This window comes from Tenrec ecaudatus, chromosome 6, assembly GCF_050624435.1.
Source record: "Tenrec ecaudatus isolate mTenEca1 chromosome 6, mTenEca1.hap1, whole genome shotgun sequence".
NCBI lineage: Eukaryota > Metazoa > Chordata > Mammalia > Afrosoricida > Tenrecidae > Tenrec > Tenrec ecaudatus.
The window spans coordinates 68,618,739-68,639,762 of record NC_134535.1 but is presented as its reverse complement, the minus strand read 5'-3'; the positions used below and the strand labels follow the sequence as shown (position 1 = coordinate 68,639,762).

General features: G+C 36.4%; 1 protein-coding gene across 2 annotated transcripts in view; it reads left to right on the top strand.

The window, feature by feature from the left end:
- The window catches only part of MON2 (MON2 regulator of endosome-to-Golgi trafficking), a 111,681-nt gene that overhangs the window by 42,805 nt on the left and 47,852 nt on the right, over nucleotides 1-21,024 (top strand). For both annotated transcript variants that reach the window (XM_075551347.1, XM_075551348.1), the window contains exons 9-25: nucleotides 601-725; nucleotides 1,119-1,258; nucleotides 2,334-2,487; nucleotides 5,518-5,750; nucleotides 8,248-8,329; nucleotides 9,140-9,324; nucleotides 10,363-10,475; nucleotides 10,849-10,953; nucleotides 11,461-11,541; nucleotides 11,620-11,693; nucleotides 11,780-11,870; nucleotides 13,017-13,118; nucleotides 14,525-14,635; nucleotides 15,198-15,373; nucleotides 15,779-15,941; nucleotides 19,237-19,530; nucleotides 20,106-20,304. In XM_075551347.1, the coding sequence (XP_075407462.1) occupies nucleotides 601-725; nucleotides 1,119-1,258; nucleotides 2,334-2,487; nucleotides 5,518-5,750; nucleotides 8,248-8,329; nucleotides 9,140-9,324; nucleotides 10,363-10,475; nucleotides 10,849-10,953; nucleotides 11,461-11,541; nucleotides 11,620-11,693; nucleotides 11,780-11,870; nucleotides 13,017-13,118; nucleotides 14,525-14,635; nucleotides 15,198-15,373; nucleotides 15,779-15,941; nucleotides 19,237-19,530; nucleotides 20,106-20,304 (2,428 nt within the window). The remainder of the gene's footprint in view (nucleotides 1-600; nucleotides 726-1,118; nucleotides 1,259-2,333; nucleotides 2,488-5,517; nucleotides 5,751-8,247; nucleotides 8,330-9,139; nucleotides 9,325-10,362; nucleotides 10,476-10,848; nucleotides 10,954-11,460; nucleotides 11,542-11,619; nucleotides 11,694-11,779; nucleotides 11,871-13,016; nucleotides 13,119-14,524; nucleotides 14,636-15,197; nucleotides 15,374-15,778; nucleotides 15,942-19,236; nucleotides 19,531-20,105; nucleotides 20,305-21,024) is intronic.

Here is a 21,024-nt window from a genome sequence, read left to right as displayed (position 1 = left end):
AATACCAGGAAACTGCTGTGATATTACTGAAAAGTAGAGCATGTAACCCCATCAGCAATGTACATGACATGATACCACCTCAGAGTTCACAGAAATGGTGATTGCATGGTGGTACACATGTCTCCTAAAAGTTTTAAATTGGTTAGCACTAAGGAGTGCTAGTGGAAAAAAGGGTACTTGGCTACTCACCAAAAGCTTGGCTTCTCAAACTTATCTAAGGGGTCCATGGAAGAAAGATTGGCTTTCATAAAGATTACATCATAGGAACCCAAGTGCGGTAATTCTACTCAGTCCATAGGGTTGCTATGAGTCAAAATTGACAACACTAACATTAGCAACAGCAATTCATAGTAACTGAGCTTTTAGCTATATATTTAAAGAAACAACTGATTCTCTCCATGAGAACTTTTCTATATGTAACTACTTTTCCCTTCTCTTTTTCTTTTCCTCCACTCTCCATTAGGGCTTTTAATTTATTTCAAATCTAAAAGTGTTTCAAAGTTTGTTTGTCCATGACACTTAAGTTAAGGATAAGGGTGCAATTGAACATTCTTCTCTGTAATTCACAGAATTATTGTCAAAAGAACTTTCATGTTTTAGGTCACTGAATGTGAGATATTTTTGTCACTTCTGGTGAAATTCCTGGATGCAGATAAACCACAGTGGTTACGGGCAGTTGCAGTAGAATCAATACATAGGCTCTGTGTGCAGCCTCAACTATTAAGGTACAACCACAGCAATGTTTTGCTAAATAAATAAGTTAAGATTTATGCGAGCAGGATGAGTTTAAGTATTGTACATGTGTATTAGTGACCTCTAAACACTGTGTGTCTACAGAAAGCAGAAGTTGTGGATGTGGAAAATAACTGCAAGATGGGCAAAAAGTGTGATTAGTGTTTTCTGTTCATCTGAATTTACTTAGTCAACATACTCAAAATAATTTTAGAACCTTAGCCTCAAGCAGAATCTTTGTCATAAATTAGTGAAATCACTCAGATGTAATAAAAAGCTTTAACTATATAAACAAAGTGGATTTAGCAATATCATTTGGTATAAAAGTTTTAAAATTTTAAATATACTCAAATATATTTTCTGAAATATTTTCAATTATTTTACAGGTCATTTTGTCAATCTTATGATATGAAACAACATTCTACCAAAGTTTTTCGTGATATTGTGAATGCCCTGGGGTCATTTATCCAGTCATTGTTTCTTGTGCCTCCAACTGGAAATCCATCTACTGCAACAAACCAAGCTGGTAAAGGCTTATTTGTGTGTGTGTGTGTGTATATGTGTGTGTGTGTGTGTGTGTGTGTGTGTAGATGTAGATATATATATATATAGAGAGAGATTGTGTTCTGCCATAACTTACTATACTCACTATTCTGAAAGCGTATTTCACAGACCAGCTATTGCTACAGGAATTTGGATCCCTGGAATATGACTTATGACTGATAGATTGTTGCATATACTTGAAGAGTTAGTTGATATTCTTCAGATGACTCCTTTCATATCTTTTCATAATACTCTTTTTCTCTTTTGATATGTTTTCAGTTTCTGTAATTACATAAGAACAGGAGTTTGGATGCTTATTTCCTTTCTGAATAATGTTTATTTGGTGCCTCTCTATATAAAAACACATTTGTAATTTCAGTGTTTTCTACATTTACTATTCAGTGACATTCATGAACCTCCTATCCTGTTAAACCATCACCACTATTGCTTTCCAAAGTTTTCATTGCTTTTAACAGAAGCTCTGTGTTCTCTACGCAATGAGTCACTGATAGTCTCTGTTTAAACAAAATGGGTGAATTTGATTTAAGCTTGTTTGAGAATTGGTATGTGGCTCTGCTTCCCTTTACTTTTGTTTTCTTCCATTTTGTACTATTAGATTATTTTATACTTCTCATCTTTAATAATAAAAACTTTAGTAAAATGTTATAAATATTTGTATTTTTTTATTCATTAGTAACTTAAATTTTTATTGTGGTGAAATATATTTACCAAAATTTTGCTATTTTCATCATCTTAAAGTGTACAATTGAGTGACATTAAAAATGTCTGTCATGTTGTACAGCCATCATCACTACTTATTTCCAAGTTTTTTTTTTCTTTAATCACTAATTTTTAGTGATTGATACAGCTACAAAAAGAAAAAAGAAAATGTTGTATTGGGTAACAGAGAATCCCTAGTAGCAAAAATAAGATGAATAATTTTTGCTTTTTGTATGTAATAGCCCATTTGTACAGTGCAGGTAATTTTACAAAATTGCCCCCGTGTTTGAATATTACTGACTTTATCAGTATCTTCGTACCTCTCGCTTATTTCATAGGAAATAATAATTCAGGTGGCCAAGCCTCAGCACCAGCAAACTCAGGAATGTTGGGGATTGGTGGAGGTGTTACTCTGCTACCAGCATTTGAATATCGAGGAACTTGGATACCTATTCTGACTATAACAGTTCAAGGCAGTGCTAAAGCTACCTAGTAAGTAGTAGTTGCGTTGTTTTATAAGGATTGATAATTATTTGATCCTAAAATTCTTCATTGTATATTATATTTAAAAATTAAAAACTAGTACTCGTAAGGTGTGTTGTTGGATCGCTTTTCCTTGGAATGAGCACATATCTCTTCCAGTCCGGTGGCATAGATAAGTGAATGCTTCCAAAGAAAGCATGTGGACATTGTCGACAATATCACTAATGTCAAAAGCAAATGGAATTGTGAAGATAGTTGAAAATGGTCGTACCAGTACATTCAGGCTGGACTCCGAAGTGGACATGGAGCGAGGGATGTCATTGGTGACGTCAGAGAGCTTGTTGCCACCAGCAGTGAATAAGGGAACACTCATGCCTGACTGTGCAAAGACATGTGACTGTGGGCTATAAGGAAGTATGGGCAATACTATAAAGAATGGGAATTCCAGAACAATCATGCTCGTGTGAAACCTGTACGCGGACCAAGTGGCATTCATTCAAAAAGAGCAAGGGAAGTCTACATGGTTTTACGTCAAGAAAAATGCATATCAGAATTGCATCCTTTCACCACATTCAGTCTGTGTGAGTAATAATCCGAGAAACTGGACTATATGAAGCAAACCATTACATTAGGATTAGAGGAAGACTCAGTAGCTACCTGTGATATGCACGTGACACACCCCTTGTTTTATGAAAACGGAAGTTTGAACCATTTACTGATTTGGAGGTTTCAGTCTGGATTACACTCAAAGTAAAGAAACCAGAAAATCTTAAAACTGAACCAATAAGTAACAGTGTGATGGGTGGGAATACATTATATCTGCATTTAATTTCACTTTGATCTAATCACCTCCCCTAAATGTTGTAGAGAAGAAATGAAACAACATATGATTGAGTAAATGTGCTGCAAAAGATCTCTTCAAAATCAAAGATCCCATTTTTAGGAAGATGTACCTGGTCCAAGCCACGGAATGTCCTGTTGTCTCAGATGTATGCCAGTGCTGGGCATTTGAATAAGAAAGAGCATAGGATGGGTATGTTTGAATTATGGGGTTGGCAAAGAGTATTGCGTATACCATGAAGTGCTAGCAGAACAAGCAGATCTCTCTGGGACAAAGTAGAGCCAGAATGTTCTTTAGAAGCACAGATTGCAAGACTTCTCATGCACTTTGCACATTATAAGGAGGAGCCGTTTCCTTTAGAAGGACATCATGCTTGGTGTCAAAGTATTTGATTAGCTAAAAAGGAGACACTTAATGAGTGAGGTAGTTTATTTTGCCAACCTGGCTGATAAACACAGATGGGGTTAATTGAAGGGCGCAGGGATAAATGGCTCGGTGAGTCTCGCCTTTCTAGTTCTCGGGTCGCTTGCTTTCTGATGGTCACACCAGGGTGTAGCTACTTTAGCCAGTTCCTGCTTTAGCTGGCAAGGCTCACTTCTGCAAGAGATCCCTGAGGAGAAGCCACATGGACCTACCCCAGTGCAGCCCTGGGTGCTGGAGCAGCTGTGTGGAGACCCCTGCCAGCGCTGACATGCTTCGCATTCACTGACTCGGCTTTTCTCCTGCAGTCAGCATTCCCTGTGTTTTGTGAGATGAGATGGAGGAGGACTTTGTGGATTGGTGTTGGACATGTGGGTTAATGGGTTAATGTTGGACTTGTGGGCATGGGCAGCACTGGGTTGGGATGTTTTCTTGATGTACATTTAACCTTTATATTAAACTCTCTTACATGAGTTTCTGTGGATTTGTTTCTTTAAAGTACCCAGACTAATACAATGAGAAAGATTGACACAGTGGCTGCAAAAATGGGTGTAAACATAACCCCAATCATGAGGATGGCATAGAACAAGGCTGTGTCTCGTTCTGTTGGACATAGGGTGACTTTGAATCAGAACTGACTTGATGCCACCTATTGACATTTCTAAGCACTTTTGTATTATTTTGAGTATTTGACTTAGAACTGTTCTTTGTTCTTGCTTAATATTTATTTACTGTTGATTTTTAAAAAATTGAAACATTAACAGCAGTTATGTAGTGCTTATAGAGATCAAGCATTCAATATTTCCAACCAATATAATATGGGCTTGGCATTACTACAGTTATGCTTGGGCAGTTACTATTATATTTAGAATAATTGGTATTCATAATTAAACCACTATTCTTGCCATACTCTAGACTTTAAATGTAAAGCTAGTTTAAATGTGTATAGTATTCTATTTTATATTATATTATCAGTGATATTTTACCATATAGCTTAATTTTTCTAAATTTATGAAACTGTAGAATCATCAAAGATTGAAATATTTTAATTGAGTCATTATTTTTAGCCATTATAAGTACTTAATCTCATTTAGGCTTTGGCATGTTATAAAATATAATACAGCTTGAAAATGTTAGAGAATCAAAGTGTGAAATGGTCACCTCTACCTCCCACTTCATTTTATAAACTGAAAAAGACCTGGACAAATTGCTCCCCTTATGTAGCTTACCTGTCAACGAGTGAGGTAATATATACAAACATTAATAAACTTTTAACCTCAAATAGGGGTTAATTTTTCGAGGGGAGTAAAAGTAAATTAAGGGACTAGAGAATGACCACAATGCAGATGGAAATAGATAAATTCTCTGAGAAGATAATATTAAACAAACACATAATTAAAAGGAAGAAAGGAACTTCAATAAACTTGGGGGGTGGGAGTTGGTGAAGAAACTGAACAAATAAAAAGTTTTATCAAGTTGTAGAATTCCTTTTTTATTCATCATAGTCTAAAAGTTTCTTATTTGCATAATTGGGGAAAGGATACGAGATAACATCAATGACTACAATAATTTGTTTTGGCAATAGTCATGGAAGCCTTAATTTTTCTAATCACATTAGGAGAGTAGATTCTCTTCCAGATGAAGCAAACTCAGTGGTGTCCATTTACTTTTGTTGTTCTGTTGATCTTAATATTTATGGTCCAGAAATTAGGGAAAATATTTTATATTTTTCTTCTTTGCAGCTTCTAATTAGTGTTTAATTTTTTTCATACTTTCAGCTTAGAGATGTTGGACAAAGTTGAGCCCCCAACTATACCAGAAGGTTATGCCATGTCTGTGGCATTCCATTGTTTACTAGACCTTGTACGTGGAATAACTAGCATGATTGAAGGAGAATTAGGAGAGGCTGAAGCAGAATATCAGGCTGCCACTGAAGCAGTGTCTTCACCAGCACAGTCATCGGAGCAACAAGACTTACAGTCCACATCAGACCAAACAGATAAAGAGACAGGTAAGTTACTATGGCTCTTTGCTTTTCATTTTTATTTTGAAATAATTTGAAATTTATAACGATATTACAAAAATAATAGTTTCCTAATGCCCTTCACCCTGATTTCCCAATTGTTAACACGTTACTGTATTTGTGTTAACATTATGTGCCTGTAGACATGACGCTAGGCTCGTTTCTGAGCGAGTGACGAGTGAGACATACTTCCCTATCTTTCAGTACACCGGTGTGTGTATTCTAAAGCCAAGGGCACTCTCCTCCATAACCACCGGAAACCTACTCTCTGTCCAGTCTCATCTCCCAGATCCCATTCAGAGATTCCTCGTTTTTCCACCGATGCCCCGTGTGTTTTGGGATCACATGTTGAATTTAATTGACATGTCTCGGTACGCTTTTATAGTCTGCAGCAGTTCCTTAGTTTTTCATTGTTTTTATAATGTTGACCTCTTCTGTTTGTTTTTTAAAGAGTGCTGAGTAGTCAAATTGGGGTTTTTCTGGTGTTTTCCTCATAATTCAATTTGACTTACGCACTTTGGCAGGGCTACTCAGAAATGTTGTTCTGTTATATCAGGAAACAAAGCCATAGCAATTTCACTCATTACTAGTGATGCCAACATTCACTATTTAGTTAATTTATGTCTGCCAGGTTTCGTCACTGTAAAGTTAATTAACTTTTTTGGAAAAATATTTTGAGACCTTCACTATTAGACAGAACTTTTCCTAATTTATTTTTGCATACTTATCTATATTAATATGGATTCATGGCTTTAAAGGATTATAATCTATACCCATCATCTATTTTGGTACTCTGTTTTCCCCTGTACACTTTGAATATGTCCCCATCAATCTGTGAGCATTTCCTTACTATCCGATACAAGATGGTCCAGGTTTATCTTGAATTTTTCTTTCCCAGTTTTAGTTATTCATTTTTCCATATAGCTGTGTGGCTCTTTTTAGTGGAAAGTTCAGAACTATACCTGATAGTGATGAATCTGTTCTGATGCATAGCAACCCTATAACTGTAATCTTCATAGAAGCAGACTTTCTCATAGTATGACTGGTGAGTTTGAACCACCGTCCTTTTGTTTAAAAGCAGACTATTTTACCATTGAGATTCAAACACGTTGCCATCAAGTCAACTTTGACACACAGTGATGCTATAAGATACAGTGTTTGCAAGACTCTAAATCTTTATAGAAGCAAATGGTCTAATCTTTCTTCCATGAAGTAGCTGGTGGATTCAACTGCTGTCCGTTCTATTAGCAGGTCAGTGCTACTGCACCACCAAAACTCATAACCACACTCCTCACTGCCCTTGGAGTCAATTCTGACTCGTGCACCAGCAGGCTCCCTTAATGAAGAATAATATTTAGAAAGTAAAGGTGCCTATGTGGCACAGATGCTTTGTGCTCGTGCTCAACTGTTACCCTAAGGGTTGTTGGTTCAAACTCATCCAGTGGTGCTCCTGCAGAAAGGCCTGGTGATCTGTTCCCTTAAAGATAATAGCCATGAAAACCATATGGAGCTGTTCTACTCTGTAACACATGATTTTGCCCTGATAGAATCAATTTCATGGCAACAGGTTTGGCTTTTGTTTGTTTATAAAAGAAATAATGGACACTGTATACTTCTTGCTACTTGGTTAAGAAATACATAAGGGGACTTTTTAAAAATTTACAGAAAAATTCCATTATCTTATTTCATTTCTCTGAGAACTTTTTGAAGGCCCCTCCTATGTATACACAGACACACTCAATCGCACATCTGCCTTCCTTTTTAAAGTATCCATTTATTTTAAATATCATTCCTCAGTCCAGTTCAGTACCACAAAGTCTGTATAACTGCCTTCTCCCATGGATAAAAAAAACCCGACTTTCATTTTACTCAATGTACTTGCTCAGTTCATAATGTGTGTAACCAGTCTCCTGGCTGGCTGAGACTGGCTGGCTGAGACAGCTGCTTTTTAAGTAGTCGCCCTCACTTTCCCCTGGTCCCATAGACGGAGAGGTTGGCCTGATGGAGGACAACGGAATAGGCACTAACACATAAAAATTTCCATTTTTTATACATACATGTGCCTTGTTCATTTTGATACTTAACTTACTTTGGCCATAATGATAAATTAAAAATTTCAATTTCTTTGATATCTTTATATCATACATCAATTATTGTCAAAATTGTAGAATTTACTGTTGTTTTTTTAAAAGTGCTTTACATATATTTTTAGAGATATCAACCAGTTACTTGTTTACACAAAGATCTTTACTATATACATAAATATTTAAAACATTTAAAAACAACTTAGCTTTAAGACTTCTGCAAGTCAGAAAATATAGTACAGTATGGGCTTATTCAGATATGTTTTAAATATTACAGCTTCAGTGTTCATGATCAGTAGGTAGCTTTTAGAATTTGATATATTGGGAAATATTATAACACCTGAATTATCACCAACTATTGTGGTTTTTGTTTGGTGTTACATTTTTCCTGTTTCTTTAAGTTGGCCGAGCTGTTTGGGAAGAAATGGTGAATGCCTGCTGGTGTGGTCTTCTTGCTGCACTCTCACTGCTTCTGGATGCCAGGTAGCGAGTCTTTACAAGTTTCCTTATTACATATTCAGGTGGTTTATTTAAATTTGGGCTAATATTTCTCACAATTTATTTATATTGAACATTATTCTTTTCTCACCACCCTTGCCCCATCCTTACTTGCTCTATCCCCCACTAGAATTCTTGTTAAATTTGGGGAAAATGAAATTCCCAAAATAACAGAATGCCTTGTTTGTTTTAAGACTGAATTTGTACTATTTTAACAGTGATGATGTATTATTAAATTTCTCTGATGTTTTTATTCAGAATTGCAGGATTTAAATGCTTAGTAATTTAAGTGTAATCTTGGAGTTTTGTATCTTTTCCTTAGACCTAGTTAGGCCCTGATTGACAGTTCCATCATAAGACATTTAAGACATAAATTGCAGGCCTAATTTCATCCCCATTTTTATTATTACTATTATTATTCATTTGATTTATCAGTATCTTTATTAATTTAATCTTTCTATGCCTTTAGGTATTTAAATTATTGCACATAAATTTAACATATTTTAATACGTATGTTAAAAATATACAAAACAAAATAGCAAACTTTCATAAGTATGGCTCATCATAATTCAAATGTGTCTTAAATTGGGAACTACCTATTATGAATATGTGTATGGTATGTTACTTTTACCCAGTTATATTTCCAAATAAGTTAATTAGTCAAAATTCTTTCTCATATAAATTTTGACAATATTATTGCATATTTAAAATTTTGCTTACTATTTAGTTCTAGATCATGTTTTACAGAATAATTAATTAATTAATCATATTAAATAGAATACCTTATCTTTTCAGCACAGATGAAGCTGCCACTGAGAATATTTTAAAAGCTGAACTGACTATGGCTGCTCTCTGTGGGAAGCTGGGCCTTGTAACTTCAAGAGATGCTTTTATAACTGCGATCTGCAAAGGTTCCCTGCCTCCTCATTATGCTCTAACTGTATTGAATACCACCACTGCAGCTACACTTGCCAATAAATGTAAGACTTCCTCAGTTCTTGTCGTATCCAATAGAAACGATTAGAGACTTTCTTTTTTTAAACATTGTATCTCCACAGGAGAAAACATAGCACTATGGAGTGACTATGGCATTCCGTGGAGAACCTTCATCTCTGGCCACAGCGCTAAGAGCTCTTTGTCTCAGAGCCACAATTAGAGACTTTCTTAGTTCAAGCTTCTACTTACTCTTTCAGTTTCATTGAAGAAGTTAGTACTCCTGAGCCTGAATTTCTTTCGTCTTGTTCAAAAGGGAAAAAAAGGGTGGGCGGGGGTGAGACAAAACACCAATTTTAAACAAGTTCCAATTTTAATACAAGTTTTAAATAATAGTTGAAGAGATAAAATATGCTGGTTTTTTGGGTAAACTATAACATTGTTGAGCTGGTGGTGGTAATTTTTTTTTAACTGAAACCAATAGAAAGTATTGCTTGTGACCACTTAGATTAGCCTAACATCCAAATGAACTCAAACTTGTAACATAAAACATTTTAATATGACATTCCATTTTCAGATTGTAAATGTGACTCTTGTTCTCTGACTTTTAACTAGAAAAGTATGCTGGTGATCTAAAGCCAAACCAATCCCACTGCTGTCAAGTTGATTCCAATTCATAGAGATCCTGTAGGACAGAGTAGAACTACTCCTCAGGGCTTCCAAGACTGTACAGTCAGCCTCATCCTTCTCCTGTGAAGCATTTGGTGGATTTGAACCAGAAATCTAAGACTTAGCAGCCTCCTGCTTAAACCACTGTAATACTAGGGCTCCTTACACTTGGGGTACATGGGTAAAAAGCTTAATACATCCTAATTTTACCTTATGAAGAAATATTCCAGAGTTTTGTAATTTTCAAGTTATATAGAAAATTCTTAATATTTGCTTGTCTTGGTTTCTCTACACCTCATGATTATTTTAATGGTAAAAATTATATTTCAATAAATGTCACAGTTGAACTTGTTCTGATCAAATTAGTATTTTAGAATGTAGCTTGCGTTTGACGAAAGTTTTCCTTTGATTTGTAGCATATTCCATTCAGGGCCAAAGTGTTCTGATGATCAGTCCATCAAGTGAATCTCACCAGCAGGTTGTAGCAGTGGGTCAGCCTCTAGCAGTACAGCCTCAAGGGACAGTCATGGTAAAGTTCTTCTTTTTTTTTTTTTAATTACAAATTAGCTACCAAGGATATCTCTTATATCCTTTATTTGTGTTTGTCAAAAATTTTATCATTGAAGTTACTTATTTTCCTTTACCTGGATACTATGTCTATAGAAAAAAGTGGTTAAAATTATTTAATTGACATTTTTCTAAGCAACTATGGCAACAACTTTTAATCCAATTCATTTCTTGTATGTAAAATCATTGAGAATAAGCATCCAAACCTGTTTTCTTATTTTTTAAAGGAAAAAATATTGAATATGATGCTGCTTTGCAATTTCTTTTAATTTTTGAGATTGCCTTACATTTCTGCAACTTCATCGTTGTTGTTTTTGTTTTGTTTTAATATCTAGCTAACATCCAAAAATATCCAGTGTATGAGGACTCTACTTAACTTGGCACACTGCCACGGAGCTGTTCTCGGAACATCCTGGCAACTTGTCTTGGCAACTCTACAGGTATGGTGTAGCCTCTAGGTCAGAGGTCAATGTTCTTTTTATATGTAAGGTCTAACAGTTAAACTAAGCAGTGCCCGTTAGTGCTTTGGGCATGCCTCCAGAATGGCAGGAAGTTTGAAAAATGAGAGACTGCTAAGGAAAGGCAGTGTGGCTCATATTAAAGGCAGTGATCAAGTACTTTTTATAGCTGCCTGGTATAACAAATCTTTTTTATTCTAGTTACTGGTTTTAGTTATTAGAAATTACTATTATGCTGCTGTTGTGTGTCATCAGCTGATTCTGACAATGGGGACCCTGCAGGACAGAACAGGGTTTCCAAGGCTAGAGTCTTTACAGGGACGCCTGGCCACAAGCTGCTGGTGGATTCCCATCACTGACCCTTAGAGTACTTAGTGCAGCACCAGGCCGCCACACATCGGGCCTTACCACCCATTTTAACTGCACTTACTAGAATTCTCATAAGTTTATGAATTTTTGCTGATTTTTATTCATTTTCTTCTTTGACAGCATCTTGTATGGATTCTAGGATTAAAACCCAGCAGTGGGGGTGCCTTGAAACCTGGGAGAGCTGTAGAAGGACCCAGTACAGTAAGGCCTAGTTATTCTTCCCACACCAGTGCTTCCCACGGTGTTCCTGTGTCACATTTCATCCTTCTCGTTTTTTAGGTTCTCACAACAGCTGTGATGACAGATTTACCAGTGATTTCCAATATACTTTCAAGATTATTTGAAAGCTCACAGTAAGTGTCTGTTTTGTAATTGATAGGAACATTGTTATTACCTATATATTTTAGATAGACATCTTACTACTTCATTTTCATTTTAGGTATCTTGATGATGTGTCACTGCATCACTTAATAAATGCACTTTGCTCCTTATCCCTAGAAGCAATGGATATGGCTTATGGGAATAATAAGGTGTGGTATGCTACTTTTCAGTTTCAAATTTGGTACATTGTTTAGTAAAATAAGTTACGCTAGAATTTAGTCATTTGGTAGACTAATTATATTTTGGATTTTTAACATTTAAGGTTATTGATATACTTTGCAATTTAAAATTTTCTATTTTGTGTATTGATTATTTTTATAAAGGTAAGACAATACTATTTTATTGATGAGCACTATAAAATGCCACATGTATCAAAAAAGATTTGTCTTAAAGCCCCTTTGTACTTCTTTCAATGTACTGACTTCTAGGGAAGAAATGTGTTGTTAGACATTTTCATATTAGATTTTATCAATACCAGAGAATGTTAAATATATATACTACGTAGTGAAAATCTTTTCCTCTAAAAGTTATAAATTATTATGCTTATAATTTTCTTTAAAATATTTTTTTTCTGTTTTCTTTTAGTGAGTTCTTCCTTTTGTAAAATTCCATGTCTCAGTGTGACGTACTACAGTAATTCATTAGAAAATACTCATGGGTTTAGTAAAATGTGTTTGCAGTTAGTGGATTTAGCATTAGATGAGAGATAGTTGCCCCGTGATTTTTTTTCCCCCTTGAACCTTGTAACACATGGACTAATTTACCTGTGGGTGATTCTCTTTCTGATTATTGATTCTCTTTCTGATTATTGATATGCCATAGACTTTAGAGAGCTGCTTTCTCTGTCTCTTTATTCTATTATCTAAAACTGACAGTCCTAAGCCCGGCCATAGCCTTGACTTCGTACCTTTTCCCCTGGTTCCTACCGTCTCCTTTGCTTTGTTTTCATCCTGACCTTCAGACAGAAAGCCTGGATATTTTCAGGTGTCATGGTTCTTTTATTATTCCTGGGTCCATATAGTAGCCATTTATTCTGTGTACCTGGTATAGTTTTAAAATTTTGACTGTTTCCCCATGAAAGCATTCTCTTCCTAACCAAATTTTCCAGTTGGGCCATTCTACATAGTCAAGGGTAGCTGAAAGAATGAACTATTGATGGCAAATGAATACTTATTGCTGATTTTCTATCACATCATAACGACAATAATGCCCTTCAGACTATTCTCAGTTTTATTTACAGTCGAAGCCATCAGTTTTCCTAGTGGTATCAAAAATGCAGTATGTTTTCTCCCTAGGAACCATCTCTTTTTGCTGTTGCCAAATTATTAGAAACTGGTCTTGTTAACATGCATCGAATAGAAATATTATGGAGACCTCTGACTGGCCATCTACTTGAGGTAACCCCTTTTTCTTAAACATTTTATTGCAAAGTTTATTTAAGAGTTTTTGAAGGACATATAATTTGTGCATGGATGATGATTAAATTGCCAAAATAAAGATAAACACTTACAACAATGATTTAGGAAACATTTTTAAAAATCAGAATAACTCTTTTTCCTCCCTTTTCTGACCTTGTATTTGTATCTGTTATATAGTGTGAAGCACATATTGAATTGAGTAATTTGTTTGAGGAGGGAATAGTTTGCTTTTAGTGACTGAAAATTGGTGAAATTTTGAAATGAGAGATAGCAGTGAAATCTCTGAAGACTCATTTCGGTTGTTTGACCTTCTACTTGGGACCTCATTATTTCGTTATATGGTCTTTTGATCACCTCCATTCCAGCGAGTTCTGAAACAGCTTCAGAGTAATTGGGACTGAGAGTTAGGAGTTATAGTGCTCATTTATAACCTCTTATATGATTATAAGATAGCTCTTCTACAAAGTGAAAACTTGTCAATAGATAGAGCCAGTGAATTTTATCTGAAAATGTATATCATTTTGTAGTCAAGTTGAGTGGTTAATAATAATTAGTCATTTCATAATAACTGGTGGCATCGTGGTTATGCATTGTCGGGCTGCGTTCTGTATTGAACAGCAAGGTCAGCAGTTTGAAACCACCAGCTGCTCCGTGGGAGAAAGACGGGGCTTTCTGTTTCCGTGAAGAGTAACAATTTTGGAAACGCACAGGGGCAGTCCTGCCCTGTCCTCCAGAGTCAATATAAGTTGGCATCAACTTGATGGCAGTGAGGTTTTTTTTTTTTTGAGGGGGGTATATATCTGTCTGTACATATGTTTGTAGTTCAGGTTACCCTGGTTGTTTTTTGTTATTTTAATAACTTGGGAAAGATATTATTCTCAGTAAGAAAAACAAGTCCATGAGGGTTTTGTTGTTGTTTGCATTTGTGAGGGCTTTTATAAATTAAGATTGATAGGTCTACTTCTTCATTATTAGACATTCTCATCAAATGGTAAGAAAACATGTTCTTAAAATTTTAGCATAATTTTAAAATATTGCATTAGACTAAATTAGGAAGTTTACCATCAGTTTACTTCTTTTATTCTCTCTGATGACATTTCATTTACTTTTATGAAATCTTTTTTTCCTATACCTTATTTTAGTTTCATCTTTTTTTCCTCTCTCTATTGCTTCCTCTTTGTCCCCATATTCAGAAGGTAAGCTAACTTACATTTAGATACCTACATATTTTTAAAACTCTTACTGATGAATATTTGGTGAATTTAAAAATTGAAAAGAACAGAAAACATAATATTTAGATTATTCCTTTTGCAAATAGATGTATAATTTGTAACTTAATTATAAAAATGAAATATTTCATATTTGTTCACTGTATATACCTCTAGGTCTGCCAGCATCCAAACTCTCGAATGAGAGAATGGGGAGCAGAAGCTTTAACTTCACTTATTAAAGCAGGTCTAACGTTTAATCATGATCCCCCACTTTCACAAAACCAGGTAATCTGAGGAGGGAGATTCCCATCTCAGTTTTTATGTATAGTATATAACCAACCTGCCTCATATATAATTCTTTTTTAAACTTATCAAATAAGGGATGTTCTAAGGGTGGGTTTGTATTCATCTGTTTTGCATGTAGGCCATGGATCTCTAAGAGAAAGCTAATGTGCTTCGTTTAAGATTGTCTTCAGACTATATTTAAATACCTCCGTGTCCCTGCTCCATAATGGCATAGTGGGTTGCTCGCTGGGCTGTAAACTACACGGCCCCCAGTGTGAAACCGCCCGCTGCTCCATAAAAAGTCCCGGTCTCGGAACCCCACATGGACAGTGCGAGCCGGCCCGATTGGACACCACACGTGGTTTCGAAGATCGATTTTTATTTTTTAAAAGATATGACCAAAGTAACCTTTAGTGATTATTGTTACAAGTTAAAATCATGTGTATCGTAGTAACAATTTTTCTATTTGCCAGAGTCTGAGTAGAGTAACCTAAAAAAGCAGTAGCAAAGCCTTCCTATCTTTAGAACTTTTATCCTAATTAGTTTTTCGCTCTCTTTTCAGAGGCTGCAGTTGCTTTTATTGAATCCATTAAAGGAAATGTCCAATATTAACCATCCTGATATCCGACTCAAGCAATTAGAATGTGTGTTGCAGATTCTGCAGAGTCAGGGAGACAGCCTTGGGCCTGGATGGCCATTAGTGCTTGGAGTCATGGGAGCAATCAGGAATGATCAAGGGTAAGTGTTTAAATTTAACATCTAAAAAGGGATACAAGAAGAAAGGGAAGATTTGTTTAAGTTCTAAAATAATATTTTTATATTTATTTTAATTCATTATTAATTGGGAGTTATTACATATATCATTTGATAGTTTAGTCACATCAAACATTATTGTTCAATTGCTAACACAATCAGTTTCCAAACATTCCTTTTCTTCCTAGACTCCTTGACATCGTCCCCCTTTTATCCCCTGTCCCACCACCACTGTACCCCACCCTCCCCAAACCCTTATTTTACTTCCTTTCCCTTTAGTTTCATCTATCTTGGGTTTTGCTTTGCTTATTTTAAATTACTGTAAAGTTTATCATTTTTCTTTCACATTTCTTTCTAATGCATCCATGTAAATTTATTTTATATTTTCAGAGAATCCTTAATACGAACTGCATTCCAGTGTCTTCAGTTAGTTGTCACAGACTTTCTACCAACAATGCCTTGCACTTGTCTACAGATAGTTGTAGATGTTGCCGGTAGCTTTGGACTTCATAACCAAGAACTGAATATTAGTTTAACTTCAATAGGTTTACTTGTAAGTATTACCTTTCTGATGAAAGTACAATAGAGAGCTCCTGTTACACAGTTGGGAGTGTATGTGAATTAAATGTTCTTTAGACTCAGTGGGAATTGTTTAACTGATTTAAGGATTAAATGAAGTTCTTTAAGAAATATTCCATTAGTATTTGGAATAATCATGCTATATTGAGCCTTTCCCATGGTTTTCATGAGAAAACTTAATAAGAACTGAAAGTATACCAGAAAGATATTTAGAGAAAAGAAGAGTGAAGAAAATCAAAGATGTTTGGAAACAATTAGTCCAAAGGAAAATAAACCAGGTGCACTTCAGCAGCCTTCATAACCACGAGACATGAAGACCAGTCCCAACAACAGACCTACAATGTGACTGGTAGTAGCAAGGAGGTGTGCACACCATGGGAAATCAGCTGCAGGAGCTCAAAAGGTCAGTGTTTGCCCAGACTGAGGAAAGCTCAGAAGGCAGAAAAGGATACGAAACAACTACAAATAGAAACAGATCGTAAGGAAAATTTGGGAAGAGTGCAATCAGTGTCACAAAGCAAAGTGTCTGTGAACTGTTGAATGGAAACCCAATTTGCTCTGTAAACTTTCACCCAAATCACAATGGTAAGCTGCAAAAAGAAAGATATTCAGTGGGCCAGTGTAAAGAGTAATCTACTGCGCAAGACCTCTTTGACCTGACAAGCCAGGCTGTTGCTCTGAGGACTAGGTCTAGCACCGCTCGATGCACCTCACGACAGCAACATGTGCTCCGAAGGCCTGTGCTCCTGTGTGTTGTCGGTCTGCCCTGTGGGCTCGTTAATTACTGTCCTCTAGGCCTCGTTTTATATCTCTTTGTTATACAAATGAAAAAATTAAAAGTTACAGCATTGTTAATATGGCCTGAGGTAAATATGTAGATATCTGTTTCCTATATTTATGCAATCTATTCCATGTGTATTATAACTCAGAAACCTTGTAAAGTAAAAAGATTTCCTTTGTAAGCTAACTGCATTAATATTTTACTATTAAAATGATAGTTATAAAAATAAGTATAAGCAAGCTGTGCATATGTTGCTTTGTTAGGTGCTGCTTAGTCGATCTGACTCACAGTGACTCTGTGCACCACAGAACATATCACTGCCCAGACCTGTACTACCCTCACAGTTTTTTCTATGCTTGAACCCATTGTTGCAGCCACTATGTCAGTCCATTTCCCTGAAGGCCTTCCCCTTGTTCTCTGCCCTCCTGCTTTACCAAACGGTATGTCCTTCTCTAGGGACTGTTTCTCCTGACAACAAAGTCTCCACATCCCTGCCTCTGAGAAACATTCCGGCTGTACTACTTACTGCCAAGGCAGATTTTTTATTCTCTTGGCAGTCCATGGTACTGTCAATATTCTTCGCTAGCACCATATTTCAGTTGCACCAATTCACCATCAGTCTTCCTTATTCAGTGTATAGCTTTCACCTGCAAATGAGGCGTGGAGACCCAAAGTCTATCTGTAGATAGTTGGACATCCCCTTACAGAAGGGTCACCAAGAAGAGACAAGTCAGTCAGGGGGCAGTAGAGCACCGATGAAACATGTAACTTTCTTCTAGTTTTCTAATGCTTCCTCCCCATCATGATCTCAATTCTACCTTACAAATCCGGCTAGACCATAGCATGTACACAGGTACAGATATGAGCTGGAAACACAGGGAATCCAGGACAGACAAACCACTCAGAACCAATAATAAGAGTAATGATACCAGAAGGAGAAGGGGAAGTGGTGGTGGGGATAGGGGGAGAAAAGGGGAACTGATCACAATGATCTCCATATAACCCCCTCCCGAGGGGATGGACAACAGAAAAGTTCATTTCTTACACTAACATCAGTTTAGTGTAAGGCATGAAAAGATAATTTATAAATTATCAAGGGTTCGTGATGGAGTGAAGGGGAGAAAACGAACTGATACCAAGGGCTCAAGTAGAAAGAAAATGTTTTGAAATTGATGATGGCACCATAGGCACAAATGTGCTTCACACAATGGATGGATGGATGGATTGTTAAGAGGTATAAGATCCCCCAATGTAGGATTTTTTAAAAAAAAATCCATGCCTTGGGTAGGTGCACCCTGATCCTCAAAGTAACCTCCTTGCTTTTCAATATTTGTCAAGGAGGTCTTGTGCATCAGAATTGCCCAATGCAAAACTAGTTGACATTCCACCATTTCAGGAAGTAGCATATGAGCAAAAGCAATAGTACTGAAGGAAGAGGTTCCAGCTGTGCTGAAGGGACTAGCTTATCCCAAGGCTCCAGGAATTGATAGAATTCCAATTGAAATGTTCCAAGAAGCGATTGAAGCACTGGACGCACTCTCCCTCTACAGCAGGAAATTTGGAAAATGGCTACTTGGTAACTGCCTGGAAGAGATTCATATACCCATTCCAAACAGAGGTGACCCATCAGAATGTTCAAATTATAGAACGGTATCATTAATATAGCATGCAAGTAAATTTTGGCTGAAGATCATCTAACAGTGGTTATAGCAATACATCGACAGCAATGAGCTGCCAGAGGGTCAGGCCAGATTCAGAAGAGGACGTGGAACAAGGGACATCGTTGCTGATGTCAGGTGGATCTTAGCTAGAAGAGTATATCAGGAAGATGTTTACTTGTGTTTTACTGACTTCCAAAGGCTGCGCATATCATTGCTCCCAAAGAATGGTTAATTTTATGCTGATTAAATTACATCTAGATGTCACCTGCTTAGATCCCTTGTGTTTTTATTATTGGCATAATTATTTATATGCTTTACTTTGGTTGAGAATTAAGTCATAAGGTATGTTTGGAGTAATTATCCTTCATTTATATGAAATTATAACATATTAAATGTTTGGTACTATTGCTGTTGGTTGTGATAATGATATTTTGGCTATATTTTTAAAGATCTTTAGTATAGATTAAAACATGGGTGTAAACTAAATGGAGCAACATGTAAACCATTGTTTTATCTGGGTGAGAGTTTGCCGATACATTGAAGTTCACCACATTACCCTTCTTTATTGTCTGTATATGAAAAAAAGTTATAATAGAAGAGTAAAGCTTTAAAAATTAATACCAAAACTAGATATTTCCATCAAATTGTACTAAAATCAACCAGAGGTACTGACTGAGGAAGAGATATTTTCATTGAATATGTTCTAGGAAAGATTTAATATTTAAATTCTATTCTGAAGCCAAAATGGCCTTCTAGGACAAATTTAAGTCATTGGTTTAAAATAAAGAATATTAATAAAGTGATATTTTTTTTACTTTATCTTTTAGTGGAATATTTCAGATTATTTTTTCCAAAGAGGGGAAACTATTGAAAAAGAATTAAATAAAGAAGAGGCAGCACAACAAAAGCAGGCAGAAGAGAAAGGAGTAGTTTTGAATCGGCCGTTCCATCCTGCACCACCATTTGATTGCTTGTGGTTGTGTCTTTATGCCAAGTTGGGCGAGCTATGTGTGGACCCCCGCCCTGCCGTAAGGAAGAGTGCTGGGCAAACTCTGTTTTCTACAATCGGTGCACATGGGACATTATTACAACATTCAACATGGCACACTGTTATTTGGAAGGTATTGTAATTTAGCTTACGTTACTAGCTTTTAATGTCTCTTTCTTTGTTTTTTTTTTAAGGAGCCTGTTGGTGCAGTGAGTTTAGTGTTGGGTTGGTAGCCAGAGGTTGGCAGTTCAAACCCACCAGCTCCTCTGCAAGTTAAAAATGACACCGTCTGCTTCAGATTATTCTAGTACATACTCTTAAATAGAGGGGGCTTTAAACTGTGTGGGAAATGTAATTAAAAGAGACTGAACTTTTTTCCCCTGAACCTTTTGAAAGCCTCTCATAGTAACACATAACACAATCATCTAAAGGGCTTATTAAATCACAGATTGCTGCTCTCCCTTCCCCTGGGCACTCATCCTGTAGGATGTCTCTCCAGTGTTAAAGTGTCCCCAGACTCAGTAAGTCTTACACGCTTTTCTGTTCCCATGTACTTTTCACATACATGTCCTTAAAAAAATAAACTTAAGAATTTTCCTCTTACATATGAGAATTGACCAACATTGGTACAGTTCCTAGTTTTCTATGCCGTTACTGAGTTTATGTTATCAATACTATTCATGTAATTTTTTAAAAATAAATATTCAGGTTCTTTTCCACCTATTGGACCGAGTTCGAGAGTCTTCTACCACTGCTGACAAAGAAAAGATCGAGTCAGGAGGTGGCAATATTCTCATTCATCATTCAAGGGATACAGCAGAGAAGCAATGGGCTGAAACATGGGTGTTAACACTGGCTGGCGTAGCAAGGATCTTCAACACTAGAAGATATTTATTGCAACCTTTAGGTATATATATCTATTTGCCAGGGTGTACGTGTGTATGTGTTTGGGGGTGGAGGGGGGCTGTAAATAATTTGAGGAGCCCTGGTGGTACAATGGGTTAAGTGCTTTGCTACTCACTGAAAGGTCAGTGATTGAAACCCACCAGCCAGTCCTCAGGAGAAAGACCTGGCGGGTTGCTTCCGTAGAGATTATAGCACTGGAGAGCCTACGGGGCAGTTCTGCTCTATCCTGTTGGGTGTCTGTGATTTGGAGTCGACTTAATGCAGTGGATTTATATAAGGAATTCATGATAAAGGAAATCTGGAAAACACAGGTGATTCTTTTAAATGTTATATATGCTGGTAATACCCAAGAAAATGAATTTTAACTTTAAAGTGTGCATTTTTATTCAGAAAGCATTTAATGTGCACTGATGTGACCTAGACAATAGAGGGTGCAATGTCTGCAAACTAGACTTGTCCATGCTGTCATAGGCATGAGTGAGAAGCTAGAATTACTTGGCTGAATAAAAATATGGCAAGTAGGCTTTCAGTTTATTCACGTACAAGTGTATTCCCAACAACGCGTGTTCAAACATGTCTCTGTGACCGTGATTGGCTGCACACGCTCTCATAAATACACTGGTCTTAGTTCATTCGTGTATATTCCATGAAAAGGATCCAATGAAACTAATTTCTGAGCTAATCTGTAAGGCCAATTAACTTCAAGGAAGAGAAATCCACT